Source organism: Acipenser ruthenus, chromosome 3 (genome assembly GCF_902713425.1).
Source record: "Acipenser ruthenus chromosome 3, fAciRut3.2 maternal haplotype, whole genome shotgun sequence".
NCBI lineage: Eukaryota > Metazoa > Chordata > Actinopteri > Acipenseriformes > Acipenseridae > Acipenser > Acipenser ruthenus.
In genome coordinates this window covers 24,579,424-24,594,728 of record NC_081191.1, presented here as the reverse complement: position 1 = coordinate 24,594,728, position 15,305 = coordinate 24,579,424, and the positions used below count along the sequence as shown (strand labels likewise).

General features: G+C 37.6%; 1 protein-coding gene across 4 annotated transcripts in view; it reads left to right on the top strand.

Moving 5' to 3' along the window:
* The window catches only part of LOC117394471 (zinc finger protein 40), a 114,331-nt gene that overhangs the window by 73,771 nt on the left and 25,255 nt on the right, over positions 1-15,305 (top strand). For all 4 annotated transcript variants that reach the window (XM_033992808.3, XM_059012738.1, XM_033992807.3 and 1 more), the window contains 3 exons: positions 1,389-7,249; positions 7,837-7,973; positions 10,419-10,594. In XM_033992808.3, coding sequence (XP_033848699.2) covers positions 1,389-7,249; positions 7,837-7,973; positions 10,419-10,594 — 6,174 coding nt within the window. The remainder of the gene's footprint in view (positions 1-1,388; positions 7,250-7,836; positions 7,974-10,418; positions 10,595-15,305) is intronic.

The following is a 15,305-nucleotide window of genomic DNA, read 5'->3' as shown; positions in this document are numbered from 1 at the left end:
GGTCAATACATTCTCGCACTGGAGTCTCGTCTTTTTCCAGGCTGATTGACTTCCCGACCCAGGGAATGAACTGTCAGGACAACCTGTCCTTTCACTACTTTGTATCCTCACAGGTCGAGAGGGAGATTTACAACCAGAACTCATTATATTTCCGTCACAGGACATAATTTAGATATTTTATTTAACATCATGTAATCAAAGAAACTACAAAATGATATTGCAAAAGCCTACCAGAAGCCATAGTAGTTGTAGTAGTACAATATTTCAAGTTAGATTTTGAAAGGTCACATTTTTTAATTTTTGGAAAACTACAAAGCGGTATTATATGTATTTCTATATGTTAACGTAACATTCAGCAGGTTTAATTTGACTTTATGAAGCAACATTAGTTAAATCTATAGGGTGATGCAAAACTTTTGGCCATAGCTGTACATAGTTTAAAGATAAACATATCAATGATGGGAGTGTTGTAAGGCTATTTTAAGGAAAATTCCTGGAAAGTGACAGCTTGGGCATAAAAAACGCAATCTCTATTGCAGTTTTGTTGCAGGTCTTACTATCATTGTCTGATGTAATTTTATGAAACATGCTACCACCTACAGTCGGTGCTATACCCCTTTTCATATTCAGGTATTTGCAGGTAAACATTTTGGATTCATTTCAGTAACTTTTTGCGTGCTTTGGATTCATTTGGGATTTGAAGGAAACATTTCTTTGCTTATTATTTTCTCATTTTTAAATAATTAAGTACCATATTTTAACTTGTTACTTATATGTTACTACATAAAAATACAGTGAATTAATGTCCACAAAAAATCAAAAACATATAATAGACCACATTGTGAAAAATATATCAATAGTGAACAAAAAAATATACTCTGCACAAACACATAGGCAGGTAATGCTAATACCCTAAATCTTTGTTGAAAAAAAAAAAAAAAGCTTAAAGAAAAGCTTCATATGAAGTGAAAAGCTGTAGTCAAAGGCAATTTAAAAGCTGATTTGAAGATTATTTTCCTCTCATCCGCAGCACTGACATGTTTTCTTCTGTACTGGCATATGGATGCTGTAAGCTAAGTAAAACTGTCATAATTTGTATCAATATTGTATACTGTCCACGCCCCCCCATCCCAGTGCATGCTTTATACGCTTTCAGAAAATGCTGAGAATTTGGGACAGCCCCTAAATTTGTACATGATTTTTCTATTGAGAAGCTATGTGACAGGACAGCATCACTGGCAAGCTGTTTAAGCGCTCAGACGCACGTTTAATAATAATAAATCACAAATGAAACACATTAACAAAATAAACGGCACAAGGGCCAAAACAAAAGATCTACAGAAACATTCACTGTTCAGAATTTACACACTATTCTGTTTGTTCAACAGGTATCAATGAGCGTGGCAGAAGAATTACAGAAACCATAAAAGGTGTAAAGCGAAAAAAAGTGGTTTCTGAAAATCAAATAAAGAAAATCCCCAAGTCTCCTGTAAAGAAACCTCCGCAGTCAAAGATTTGTACATCAACAGCATCTAAACTTAAAGTAAAGGCAGACACATCCTCCCGTTCGTTTCCTGACCCAACAAATCAGTTACAAAATGGAGACCTGCAAAATGAAAAATCTGCAGTGCAAGATATCCATCAGAAGAAGAGAGTGAACACAGAGTCCATTGTGGAAACAACAGATTTCGAAAGGCCAATGCAGGCAGAGACCTCTATGGTGCAGAAGCAGTCATTTGATCTATGTAGTGGGAAAGTAGAAGACTGTCAAAATGGTAACAAATTACAATGGGTAGTGGCTGATAAAATGCCCATGTCACAAGAACAGTCAAGCTGCCCGACCCCCACCACATCATTGTCAAATGAAAACTGGAACTGTAATCCTGCAGGCAGCACTTGCATTTCAAATAGTTCTTCTTCTTCAAATGCTAGTGCTTCACTTGAAGTCTTGTTGAAAGCAATGGAGCCAGATCTAAGCTCTTTGACAAAGAAGAAATCCTCTGCTTGTGGTGCCCATATAGGAAAAGCAGGACTAAATTATGACAAACAGTCCACAGGACAAAAGGCTGGAACATCAGATAGCAATTTAAGGGTTCAAAATAAGTCTTCAGTGTTACAGCCTGAATTTGTTTCTGGATCCTGTTATTATCCCAGTATTTTCCAGTTGCCTTCATTAGCTAAAAATGAGCAAGCACATAATCAAATTGCATCTCATTTACAGTATCGGCATGCATCAACAGGGCAACAAAATTCACAGCAAACTGTTCAGGACTTTGTAAGATCAAGAAATGGTCAAGAAAAACATTGCCTGCGGCAACCTTACAGTGTGGCAGAAATCTCTTCACTTACTCATGTTCCTAATTCTTCAAGCCCTCAGGTTCTTCGCCAGAGTCAGCCGATGGTTCATACATGTCAGTCAGTGTCTGCCAGTGTGCCCAGTTCTATACAAGTTCCTGTAACACCTGGGCATAATCCGATACAATTGGCCACAGTTGTGAATCATGGGGTAGAACAGATGTCCAATATTTCTGTTAGGGACCAGAAACCTAAAAAACAAGGAAAATACATTTGTGAATATTGCAACCGGGCTTGTGCTAAACCCAGTGTCCTCCTAAAGCACATCCGGTCCCACACAGGGGAACGTCCCTATCCTTGTGTCACATGTGGATTTTCTTTTAAGACTAAAAGCAATTTGTACAAGCACAAGAAATCCCATGCCCATGCTATCAAGCTAGGCCTGGTCTTGCGTCCAGATTCTAACAGTGGGACTCTATCACAAGATTCTGACAAAGCACTTAGTATTCACTCAGATGTGGATGAAAGTGGTGAAAGTGAGGAGGAAAGTGTGCCAGACGAAAGACACTTAGAACTGGAATCAACACAAAGTATTATTATGTCATTTTCTGAGAACAGTTTAAAAAAAACAACCCCCATCCCAGCCAGTCAAGTGAATGAAACCTTGGTTTTTTGTGAGGCAGCAGAATCTGGAATAGATCAGAAGTCATCTGAACCCAAAGTAACTGCTGCTTTGCCAAAAGTGGTAGTTTACCCTGTAAATGTATCCCCACTGAGGGCCGACAGTCCAAGAGTAACAGACTCTACCCCTGAGCTAGCCACAGCACAGAGGCAAAGGGAATTCCAAACGGCAAGTATAAAGTCAAGCTTATCGGTGATGTCTTCGTTAATAGAGGTTGATAACACAAACCTGCCCCAAGATGACATGAGTGATATCGAAGAGAGGCACAGTAAATCTCCTGGAAGTGGGCATGCACAGTTACAAAGGCAGCAGGCAACAGACTTTTCACAGCAGCAGCAAGGCAAGTGCCTTTTAAGTCCAAGGAGCTTAGGTAGCACAGATTCTGGTTACTTTTCAAGGTCGGAAAGTGCAGATCAGACGATGAGTCCCCCTAGTCCCTTTGTTAAGTTAATACCTACAGCTGAAATAGATGTACATAAAAACATCTCGCCTTGTCCATCTCACATTACCCAAGTCATGGCATCAGTAGTGCAGTCAAACTACACAGAGAAGATGTCTGCTCCATCTGGCCAGATGCGTCCACCAATGGAAACAAAGTCACTTGAAGAGCGAATCTCAAAGTTAATTTCAGATAATGAAGCAGTGGTTGATGACAAACAGTTGGACAGTGTCAAACCAAGAAGGACATCTCTTTCAAGAAGAGGGAGCATAGATTCTCCAAAATCTTATATATTCAAAGACTCTTTCCAGTTTGATTTAAAACCTATTGGTAGAAGGACAAGCTCAAGCTCTGATATACCAAAGTCCCCTTTCACGCCCACGGATAAGTCAAAGCCAGTATTCCTTTTATCTGTCCCTTCCCAGTATCCATCTATGGACAATTTGCCAATAACTAGAAGTAATTCTATGCCTACAACACCTGGGTACTCAACTCTTCCCCCTAATGTAGCACCTCCACCTCATCCACTGCGAGGTAGTCAGTCATTTGATGACAAAATAGGGTCTTTTAATGATGATGTCTTTGTATCTGGTCCTCCCACCCCCCTTCAGGCAGTCCATCCCCGTACACTTGTGAGACAGACAGCTATTGAGGATTCTTCAACCACTGAAGCTCACAGTCTTGCCTCAACACGTTCTGTGGATGAAAGCTACCATGGGTCCACCTTGACTACAGAAATAATGCGAAGAAGTAAATCATGTGAACAAGGAGCAACTCTAGAGAAGAATAAAAAATCACAGCAAGGCAGAGGGACAATGTATGAATGTGAAACTTGCCGAAACCGATACAGAAAGCTGGAGAACTTTGAAAATCACAAAAAGTTCTACTGTTCAGAATTGCATGGACCAAAAAGTAAAGCTTTAGCTGTGCGAGAGCTGGAGCAGGATATGTTGCCACGCAGTACACAGCCCCAAATTTTTCATTACAGAGTGACGCCGGCCACAGGTGTTGTGGAGCAAACACCATTGATAAGAAAGAGAAGAAAAATGAAAAGTGTTGGAGATGACGATGAACCTTCACCAACTGAAAGTAGTGCTCCATTTTCTTCCAGCTTTGATTCTGTGTCAACCCAGCTGTCCCAAGAAATGTGTAGGAGGATTTTTGGTAAAAATGCTGCTATCATGGGAGAATTACAGCCCACCAACATTCCAGGGCAAGGTTCTCAAGTGCAACTAGTTGCAAGAAGTACAGAGGCTGTAGATTCAAGGTTGTCTCCCATCAGAGAAACTTCTAAAGAGAGAGGAGACTTAAAAAGACAGGGCAGCGGTATATCTGTGATTCAGCATACAAACTCATTAAGCAGGCCCAGTTCATTTGAGAAATCAGAGTCTGTTGAGAACATTTCTCCTGCTAATTTACAAGACAAGGAAATTCAAATTATCACCAAACAACTGTCTATAACAACCGTGAATGCTAATCAAGAGAAAAGCCAACAGACAGCTATACTAGAAAAGCCCCTGCCTGACCAGCAGAATGATGAAAAAACTGTTCCTGGGGAAAGCACCATTCCTGTACATCAATCAAGACTAGTTCGTCAACACAACATTCAAGTTCCTGAAATTCTGGTCACTGAAGAGCCAGACAGAGAGCAGGAAAGCCAAGCACCAGAACAAGAAAAGCCATTGGAAACATTTAATTGGCCCCAGCGTAGTGAAAGTCTGTCTAAACTGCCAACAGAAAAACTCCCTCCAAAGAAAAAAAGAATTCGGTTAACTGAAATGGAAAACTCATCTGCAGACTCAAGCTTTGAATCTTCATTGTCCAGAAGCCTTAGTCGGGAAAGTAGCTTATCACGTTGTTCTAGCATATCTGCTTCTTTTGATAGGGATGAGGTGCCAAGAGCCGAGAGTCCTTTGAAAGCAGACTGTATAGGCAAATCCTCGGAGTTTCGTAGGCTGCCAGTGGCCTCCAATACCTTGGGTGTTCCTAGTTCACTCTTAAGAGAAATGAGAAGGGCTGCGTCTGAGCAAATCAGTTGCACTCAACCTTCTGTTGAGGTTACCGCAGAATATCGCAGTAAGTCATTTGATTGTGGAAGCATTTCACCCACAAGATCGATGTCCTCTATGGAGACAGTTTTGCCAAGGGCTTCTCTAGCAGGAGTTCAGGTGCCTCTTATAGAAAGGAGAAGAGGTCCTCTTGTGCGGCAGATGTCTTTAAGTATTGGTCCTGAAAGCCAGCAGTCCCATGGCAAGCTTCCAATGTCCTTTAAGCAGGGTCCCACAATCAGCATGGCTGCAGTGTCCCATCACAGGTCCCAGGCTCCTTGTAGATCTTCAGTGGCAACTCTAATTTCACAACATTCAATACAAGAACCTGTTCAGAACAGGAGTGAGCACTTTGTTCAGAGTGTTAATGTGGGCAGTCAAATACATGTGCAGCAGCCCCCAGTCCATGGACTTCCACATCCCTGGCAAAACATTTCCACTGGTCATATTACTCTATGGTCACAGAATTCATCAGTCCCACAAATTGTAGGCCAGCGAGAAATACAGAAGCCTTCGGTCCAAACTTCTGATTCACAGCAAAATAAAACCTTTATTCCTAAGTATCAGTTACATGTAGCTACTCTAAAAACTGGTAAAATGTACATGCTACCAACTACACAAGTTTCATGCAGTACCTTGCCTATAATACATATTGAAGTTTCAAATGAAGTAAACAGTAAGTCTAGACAACCAGAAGCAATATCAAATGTATATTTGATGCCACAGGTTCACCAAATTGCCATTTCAAAACCAAATGATCAGGTCAACCAATCTCCTGGAACTTCCCCTGTACATATCGCTGATACTGACATAAGTACAATGTCACAAGTTCACCAAGACAAACCACAGACTTTAATTCATTCTCAAGAAAAATGCCTCTCTGTTCCAGGGATTCAAAAAAACATCAATATCAATGACACTAGAAACTCTTCTGCATTAGGTTCTTTGCAGTGTGCTCAGACAATGTCATATGTGGGTCTTTTCCCACAACAGGAACCTACTGCTTCAAGTAAACGGATGCTTTCCCCTGCCAATAGTTTAGATATTGCCATGGAAAAGCACCAGAAACGAGCTAAGGATGAACATGGAGCAGCCTGTACCACTGAAGGTAGATCTTTGAATTTCTTAAATACAAGAGCTGCAGAGGTAACCAGACAAAGGAAACTTATGCTGGTTAGACAGGTGTGCACAACAGAACCAATTGGAAGCCTATTATCAGACCTGGAACTTGTCCCACAGTATCAAGGGAAACCTCATGAAGACAAAATGTCTTCTGAAACATCAGAGAATGAAGCTGTTTCTCCTTTATCAAACTCTCTTACAAGGATTTCACCTGGGCCATCGGTTTCTCCACAGCCAGTGAATTCAGATTTGAAAACTTTAGGCAAAAGTCAAGAGAGAAGGTCACCTGTGAGTACTCAATTCAAACCAGTTGGCTTTCAAGGCCAGGTAAAACTAGCCTCATCTGTTTCAGTGGTGAACACAAGAGATAGCTATCGTTTGTCATTTCCAAGCCTGAAGACTGCAACAAGTTTCACTTGGTGTTTTCTAATGAAAAGAAAGCCTCTGCATGTGCTGCAAGCTGACCAAAGGGTTTCTGCTTATTCCACATGGGCCATTAGTGCAAACAATCCAAATCCTCTTGGACTGCCAACAAAGGTTGCTCTGTCTCTTTTTGATTCCAAACAGAAGGCAAAGAAGATACACTACACTCAAGCAATAACTACAACTTCTAAATTTGACATCTTGTCTTACTCCAGCAAGTTGAAAAATAGCTTGCCCAAGGTATGATCATAATATATATATATATATATATATATATATATATATATATATATATATATATATATATATATATATATATATATATACAATTATGTTCGGAATGCAAATAATGATTAAATAATAATACACGTCAAAATGCAAAATGAGCATTAGTTTGAAATACTAGTCATACACAGTAAATAATACATTATTATGTTTATTATGTTTGAATGGAATGAGAATAACCTGAAAAAGTATTACACTTTGGGTATAATTGGAAGGAGGCATTCATCTTATTTCTCTGCTAGTTCTTACTCACATATAAAAGGAATAATGGATCGTTAAGATTATATGCAAAATATAAACAAAATGCATCAGCAGCAATTATTTAGCAATTTTGATGTTTAATAAGCTGTGTTGTAATGAGAATGTTGCATTTCTATGACAAGTGCCAAATGCATTAATCATCTAATGCACTGTGCCATCTAATGTACACTACAGTTTTTAGCAGACTGATATTAACTTGTATAATAAAAAGTAGCTGCTTATTTCCTTACATTCATATATATAGATATACAGTATATTGTATTTTTCATTGTGCTTTACAGGTCTTGAGCCCTCAAAAATCCTTTACAAAGGAAAACAGCAACAAAGACAAGGTTGAAAATCAGCAAACCAATGAACCAGACAAGGAACAGTCATCAACAAAAAGTGAACCAGCACGAGTCAGAATCTTTGATGGAGGGTACGTACAGTGGCAAAGATGGGGCTTATAGTACAAGAGGGCAAAACAGCATACCTTATTCTGTTTGTTTCCTCTTATTAATTAGAAAAGCCACCAACATTAAAAATATGCATTTACTGTGATGGTGGTAAATCTCTGTGTCAGATGTTAACCCCTTTACAGCCAAGCATTTATGCCATAGGTGAAACTCCACAGCCAAGCATTTTATGACCGTTTTTGCCACTGTTTTTAAAGTGCTATATAAAACATGTATTTTGAGTCAGTAGAGTGAAAAAGGCTGTTGTGATTTTATTTATTCAACAAAAGAACTTTTTAAAAATCAGTTTTGTTACCTTAGGTACCCTGGATTAAACTAAAGGGATTTTTTTTTTTTTCTTCACAATTTAACATTACTTATTGAACCTATAGTTATTATACTCAACATAACCAACTTCACCACATGATAAAATGAAAATGTCAACAGGTTGCACAACAATACAAACATTAATGAATGGATTAAATATATATATATATATATATATATATATATATATATATATATATATATATATATATATATATATATTTAATATATATATGTTTTTGCCAGCTTCCCAACATTTCATATATATAAATGAACTTATATATAAAAAATAGTCACCCCCTACATCCTTATCATTCATCAAATGCATGTACATGGTTATTATAATATAGATCTAGATATATAAATGAATAAAATAAAAAAATATGCATACATATAAAAAACCTACGTCATTCCCTATTTTCTACATTTGATTATTACATTATCTGTCCGCCCACAGTAGATTTAGAATGTATAAAGAAATATGAATCATCCATAACGTCTCATCCTACTTGCATTACATTCCATCTGCGTTTGACATGTCTGTGTAATAAAAACAAATACAGTTACTGTTATTTCCACCGAATATATAAAATAAACAGAAAGAATGAATATATACGGTAAAATACAGAGATTACTGCACATGGAATGTCACAGTTTATACATGCATATATTTCTAAATAAACATATTTAGAATATCAACAAGTTTAATCAACAAGAATATCAAGTTTAGAATATCACAACATGAATTACTTCCATTTATAGTTGGGTTTTTACTGGAGCAATCTAGGTAAAGTACCTTGCTCAAGGGTACAGCAGCGGTGTCCCCTACCAGGGATTGAACCCACGACCCTCCAGTCAAGAGTCCAGAACCCTAACCACTACTCCACACTGCTGCCATTTATTAGATGCATTTGTTGTCCTTTGAAATAGAAAATACAAATAGGACATTTTTGTTTGGCTGAAAAAAAACTCCATGCAGGTGATCTGGGAATGTGGGTGTGTGACACCTCAACACCAATCAAAGCCTCTATCTTCAAAGCAAACAGCCATCAATCAAGCTGTTAAGTAAACAGAGTCAGTCTGGCAGGTTTGCAAAGGGCTTGACTGTCTATATACAGGTACAAAGTTTGGTGAGGTTCAGTAACGGAATGCCTTAGTTGCATAGCTTAGAAGGGATGCGTAACGCAAAATCAAACTTATCTGAAGGAGGCTAACCAAAGACCACTAAGGGAATCAAATATTGCCGATGGAAGCTGCAAAGGGGTTAAACAATAATCCTAGAAAGCCTAATCTTGCTACTATTTTCTCCAGTATATTGTAAGGGTTGAGGTGCATTTTCACTGTCAAAGAAATTTGATTATATTTTTCCTTCCAACTTGATTCCATTTGTTTGAAGAACTTTGAACATGCTCAAAATCATCTAGTGTATTTGTAGAAACATCACTGAAACTTCAAGCCCAAGTTCGCTCTGATTGATTTTCAAGTTGCAGGACAAGCTCTGCCTGCTTGTCTAAGGAAGTACAAATATATGTATGTGGAAAGTGTTATTAGCATTTTATAGACACAGATTTCAGAACAGAAACCAACATGCACTGAAACTGGTACTAGTGTATGATATAAAAGCCAAGACTGTACGATTAGTCAGAGAACAAAGGGACAGTAATCCTTACTTCCTACAGTAGCTTAATGCTCTTTCATTAGCAAATAAATAATTACATTGCAATTTATCAGGCTTCAGGTGTTCATTGATATAAATCAACTCTGTTTGATCTGGAAGTTCTACATATGCCACATTGTTAAACACAAATAACTTAATTTAAAAAAGCAGGCAACATTTTGTTTATCTGTCTTTTAATCTAAGAACACTTCTGTAGTTTAAAATATGATGTATTAATAGCTATGTTTGGCAGCACTAGACTAGTAAAGACATCACATACCGTAAGACAGAAAACCAAAACTAAACATCGTTTTTGTAATATATGGCTGATTGATATATTCCTCACTGAACGGTGTAATCCACAAACATATACATAAATGTTTCAATTGGAAAATGTTTTACGTTGCATGATAATCTAACAAAGTTCATGAAATATTGTCACCAGGTATAAGTCCAATGAAGAGTATGTGTATGTCCGAGGCAGAGGAAGGGGAAAGTACATTTGTGAAGAGTGTGGGATACGGTGTAAGAAACCCAGTATGCTGAGGAAGCACATTCGAACGCACACTGATGTTCGACCATATCACTGCAACTATTGTAACTTTTCCTTCAAAACTAAAGGTGAGAAAATGTTTTTAACAGCAGCTTTTAATGTAACTACAGTATATATTAAAGATAGGAATAGTGTGTGTGCGTGGGCGTATATACCGTATTACTTCGAATTAACGGCGCCTTTGAATTAACGCCTCACTCAGATATCAGCTTTTTAATAGACTCCGTCCTCGAATAAACGCCGCTCTCAATAAAGAAACATAAAGGTATATTTTTTCTACCCCTGCTCAAAAAATAAAGAAGTAAACATGCAACTCTGCCTATGTACAAGACACCCCCGAAGAGACTGCAACCTCAATCCAGCATGTAATACAAACAAGCAGGTAAAGTACAGTGAGAAAAAAAAAATAACCGAGTAGGATATATTTTAGTTTTAACAGAAATCAAACCGATATTCAGAGGTAATATTTTTCTTTAAGAAAAACAACTGCATCACACTCAAATACCGTTCTCTCTCCTGTTCTTGTCCCGCCCCATAGCAACCAATACACACTCCTGATTTGCTGGTACAGTACTCCCCTGACCTCCCAGCTCCCACCTAATAGGCTCTCGTTAAGTGTCTGTAAATGTACTGTATTCAAGCCCCTAAAACACACGAGTATAGTGCTGCAGATCGGAGCTTCTCTTGGTGCCGTTTCTAAAATGCCTTAAAAATGCCGCCCTCGTATAACGCCCTCGTTTAAGGGCCGCAGTCTTTTTGATCAATTTAAAATAAACACTGTGGCACCAAATTGAAGTAATACGGTATATATATATATATATATATATATATATATATATATATATATATATATATATATATACATACATACATACATACATACATGCACGCACGCACGCACACACACATACATATGGTTTTAATAGCTATCTACGTTTTGTTTGTTATATTATGATTTTTAATGTAAGAATAGATACAAATAGTTGTTGTTGAGGAATAAAGCATCTATGAATGCAAATAAGTAATGCCAGGCTAAGTTACATATCATTTTAAAGAATTCTATACTGAAGATTAGAAATCATTTACTGGTAATCAGTAGAATGTGTTTTGTATTATATCACTGGCTCAATTTGAGATGAAAAGTATTTGTGGTTAATTATTGTTTTGAATTTCAGTCTGGTTATCATGTAAATAAGCAAATATATTAAAAAAAAGATAATTTTATTAAGTAGGATATTTATTTAGAACCCCCTGATACCTTGGTTATCTTTTTTTTTTTTTTATAGAAACATAATTTAAGAGAAACTTGTGTACTTTTCAATCTGATAAAAGGTCAACATGACTCAAGAAAGTATCACCCGCTGCCTACGTACACTGGGAAATGGAACAGCAAAGCATTAAGTCTGCCTACATACCTCCAGGCCTGATCTATCAGTTACTCATAAAATATACTGATGTACCACTGAGAAAGAGTCGTGCTAATTGAAAATACTAATATACTCAGTGGTTCATTATCCTTTGGACCGTTAGCAAAGTCAGAAGCTTCTAATTTTATTTAAATATGAATGGCTCTTTCAGAGAAGAATACAAAAAAATAAAATTGAATGTGTAAAACACACAGTTCTTAAAACACATTGGTATGCACGTGAAATTAATTTATTGAAGTTCCCAGAATTAATGACGTGTTGATATTTATATGTATGCTAAGTTATTATTGCCACCTCAAACCAATGACAACTCAGGTGGGTTGTTACAATGTAGTCATCTGCTGATTCTCACCCCGAATGTGAAGGAACAACCCTCCCTTTTAACCCTTTGCAGTCCATTTATTCAGCGCCTGTCAGGTGCGTCGGGTCCAATTTATTTTCACACGAGCTGTTTATTTTACACGCGCTGTTAAAAAGTAATTTTATTCACAGTAAAACAGGTTTAAAAGGCACTGCATATTAACAGGACACTCAGCACTGCCTCTCCAGCCCTGCCCCACTCCTTGTTCGCTTTATTTCACATATCTCTTCATAGTAGTGCATACTGATAAATCATCTCCTGATCACTCGTTTTAATACCAAACTCCTCAATAATGCTATCCAAGTCATTATTTTATTACTATGACATCTCAAAAAGCTTGGCAAGTGTCCGCCATTTTCTTTGAGCGCAGTATGCGGAAGCAGCTGTCTTGTTTGTTCATGTCTGTGTTATGTCTGTGGTGAAGGGACTATGCATATTGCTCAGATCCGATCCGTTTTTTTTTTTTTTTTCCGGCTTCTATCGGCCTCTCTCAGCCATTGAAAGCTTTTCTCGGCTCTTTCCAGAGAAAAAACGACTAGAGACCTGTGCTTGACGTCTTTTTGACGTCGGACCAGAAAGGAAAAGGGTTTTAAAGGACTAGGCTTTCTCACCATAATGACCTATTTAAATCCTGCTTAGAAAAAGATGAACATAACACACCATAGAGTAAATTGTAATGTTTTTCATGCTGGTTTTTCACTGTAGCAGTGTTACGAGTGTGGGTCGTCACTGTATAATCATGAGTCAGGCACAGAGCATTGGGTGTTGACACACCACACAGGTACACAGATTTAATAACACACAGGTGCTGTCACTGTGATACCAGCAGTGGTAATCCTAGTGTCAGATTTAATAAAGAAAACAAAGCTAAAAGTAAAAGTTTGCGACACGGCGGACGCTAGTCTCACTAAGAGATGTCCCGCTCCAGGAACCTACTACACTACGAAAACCCTCTCTATACTGTTTGGAATCAACATCCCCTAAACTAATCTACTGCTGTTGCTCCCTAAGTCCTGTCCTCCCAGCGAGCGGGTCGTTGTGACGGTCCTGGCTGAGCAGAGCCTTCACAGGCACCGTCTTGCAGTTGCAGGGTTATGTAGTAGTTATCCTGCAGAGCAGGCGCTCTCCTCCTCAATGTAAACAAAGCGCCCCTCTGTGTAGCATGGCAATGCTGTCGCCTCGAGCTGTATCACAGATGCCTTTTGAGCTGCGTGCAACCTCCCCGGGCACACACCCCCAGCCAATCCGGACCTCCCGATCAGCTCAGTGCAGGGCGAGCCTACCTGCTCAATTGGTTGCCTAGCAACACGTCTCTTGTTGTGCATCCCAGCTGCACACATCTGCTCAGGAACCAGCGACAGAGCTCTCCCTGTCACATTCACCAAGAATGATTTATTGAGCCCCTTGTTACAGTCGCTAAATACAATAAGAATAAAGTGTCTCTGTTACAAGTTAAGATCTATAAATACTTTATTTTTATTCACAGATACAAAAATAATAATAATCGTGTTATAAATATTATTTGATCTAGACAGGTGTTTATATTTGTATTGATGGGGTATAAACAAATATTTTCCATGTAGCAGGCAAGCCGGATTTTGGTAGAAGGGAGCTATTAATACTTTATAGTTGCACTCTGATCTAAAGGATTCCTTGTACCTTTTTTTTGTTGCCATTGGCTGTTATTTATCCATGTAGCTTGGGTAAACAGATTCCTGTAGAGATTTAGATGTATACAGTGGCAAAATTTGAAGTAGGGCTGCAGAATAGTTGTGCACACACCATGGGCGTAGCTAGGAATGGAAATTTGGTTGGGCCCCAACTTCGGGTGGACGGGCAAGTACCAAAGGTCTGACGTCACAGGAAATAGTTTACATTACAAACATGATTTAAATCAATTAAAACTCTGAATACATCAAATATCTCCCTGGGGGTTTGAGCAGCGCAACGTAGCCAAGACTGAAAATGTATGGTGAAGCAAGGCAAACATTTTTTGCAGTTTATAACAGTAGTTGCACGTGTACATTACAAATACAAAGCACATATGCATACAACCTACAGCAACAAAGACTGTGCCCAATAATTGCAAAAACCATTTCATTTGACAAAAAAAGGCTGATTGTAATCGCTTAGCTATATTGTAATAACTTGTTACCTCTGTGAGTCGCCCTGCATAAGGGTGTCTGTCAAGCAAACATTTAAAATCAGGCTAAGCTCCTGCTGCCTTCAGACCAAAACTAAAATCTTAGCTGTGCTGAGAATACCTTGTTTCCAGCTGAATATGGCTGCTTTCGTTTTCACTGCATTTTCTCAGGTACAGCTAAACAAAGATATTGCATTGACTGCAAAAAATGTAACAAGCAGACAAAAACAGATTTTTTAAAACAACCTTGAGTGACACATTGAGCAACATGTTCAAGTTTTGTAAACCTTTTAAAATTATGTTAACACGCCAATGAAAAGGAACATGCAATTTCCATATTTTGCTGCCTTTAAAATAAATCTTATACATGGGAGAAAAGTTAACGGCAAACCTTAAATGACAAAACCCAAGTTTTTGTATATCTTTACATTTCTAATACTAAGTAGAAATAATTATGAACTTTTAAATTCACAGATACCTTCAAATTATTAATACATTGTAACATCATTTTATTTTATTTATTTTTTATTTAAGAAAACATAATAAACATATATACAATTACAGGCAGATAGAGTCAAAGTTACAAGCTAAATTATAACAACATTATATATATATATAATAAGAAATAGTAATACTACAAAAGAAGAAAAAAGAAAAATCAACAAAAAAAACCTAGAGGTGTAAATTAAAAATCTTATTATAATATATATTTATTGTAATCAGTTTTTTGTTTGTTTTAAAGAATCTAAATAATATTTAAATTCTTCTAAGAAAACTCATTTGGGAATATAATTTGAAAATGTGTGTATATGAAACTTGGCAAGCATTAAAAAGAGATTTACAATGAA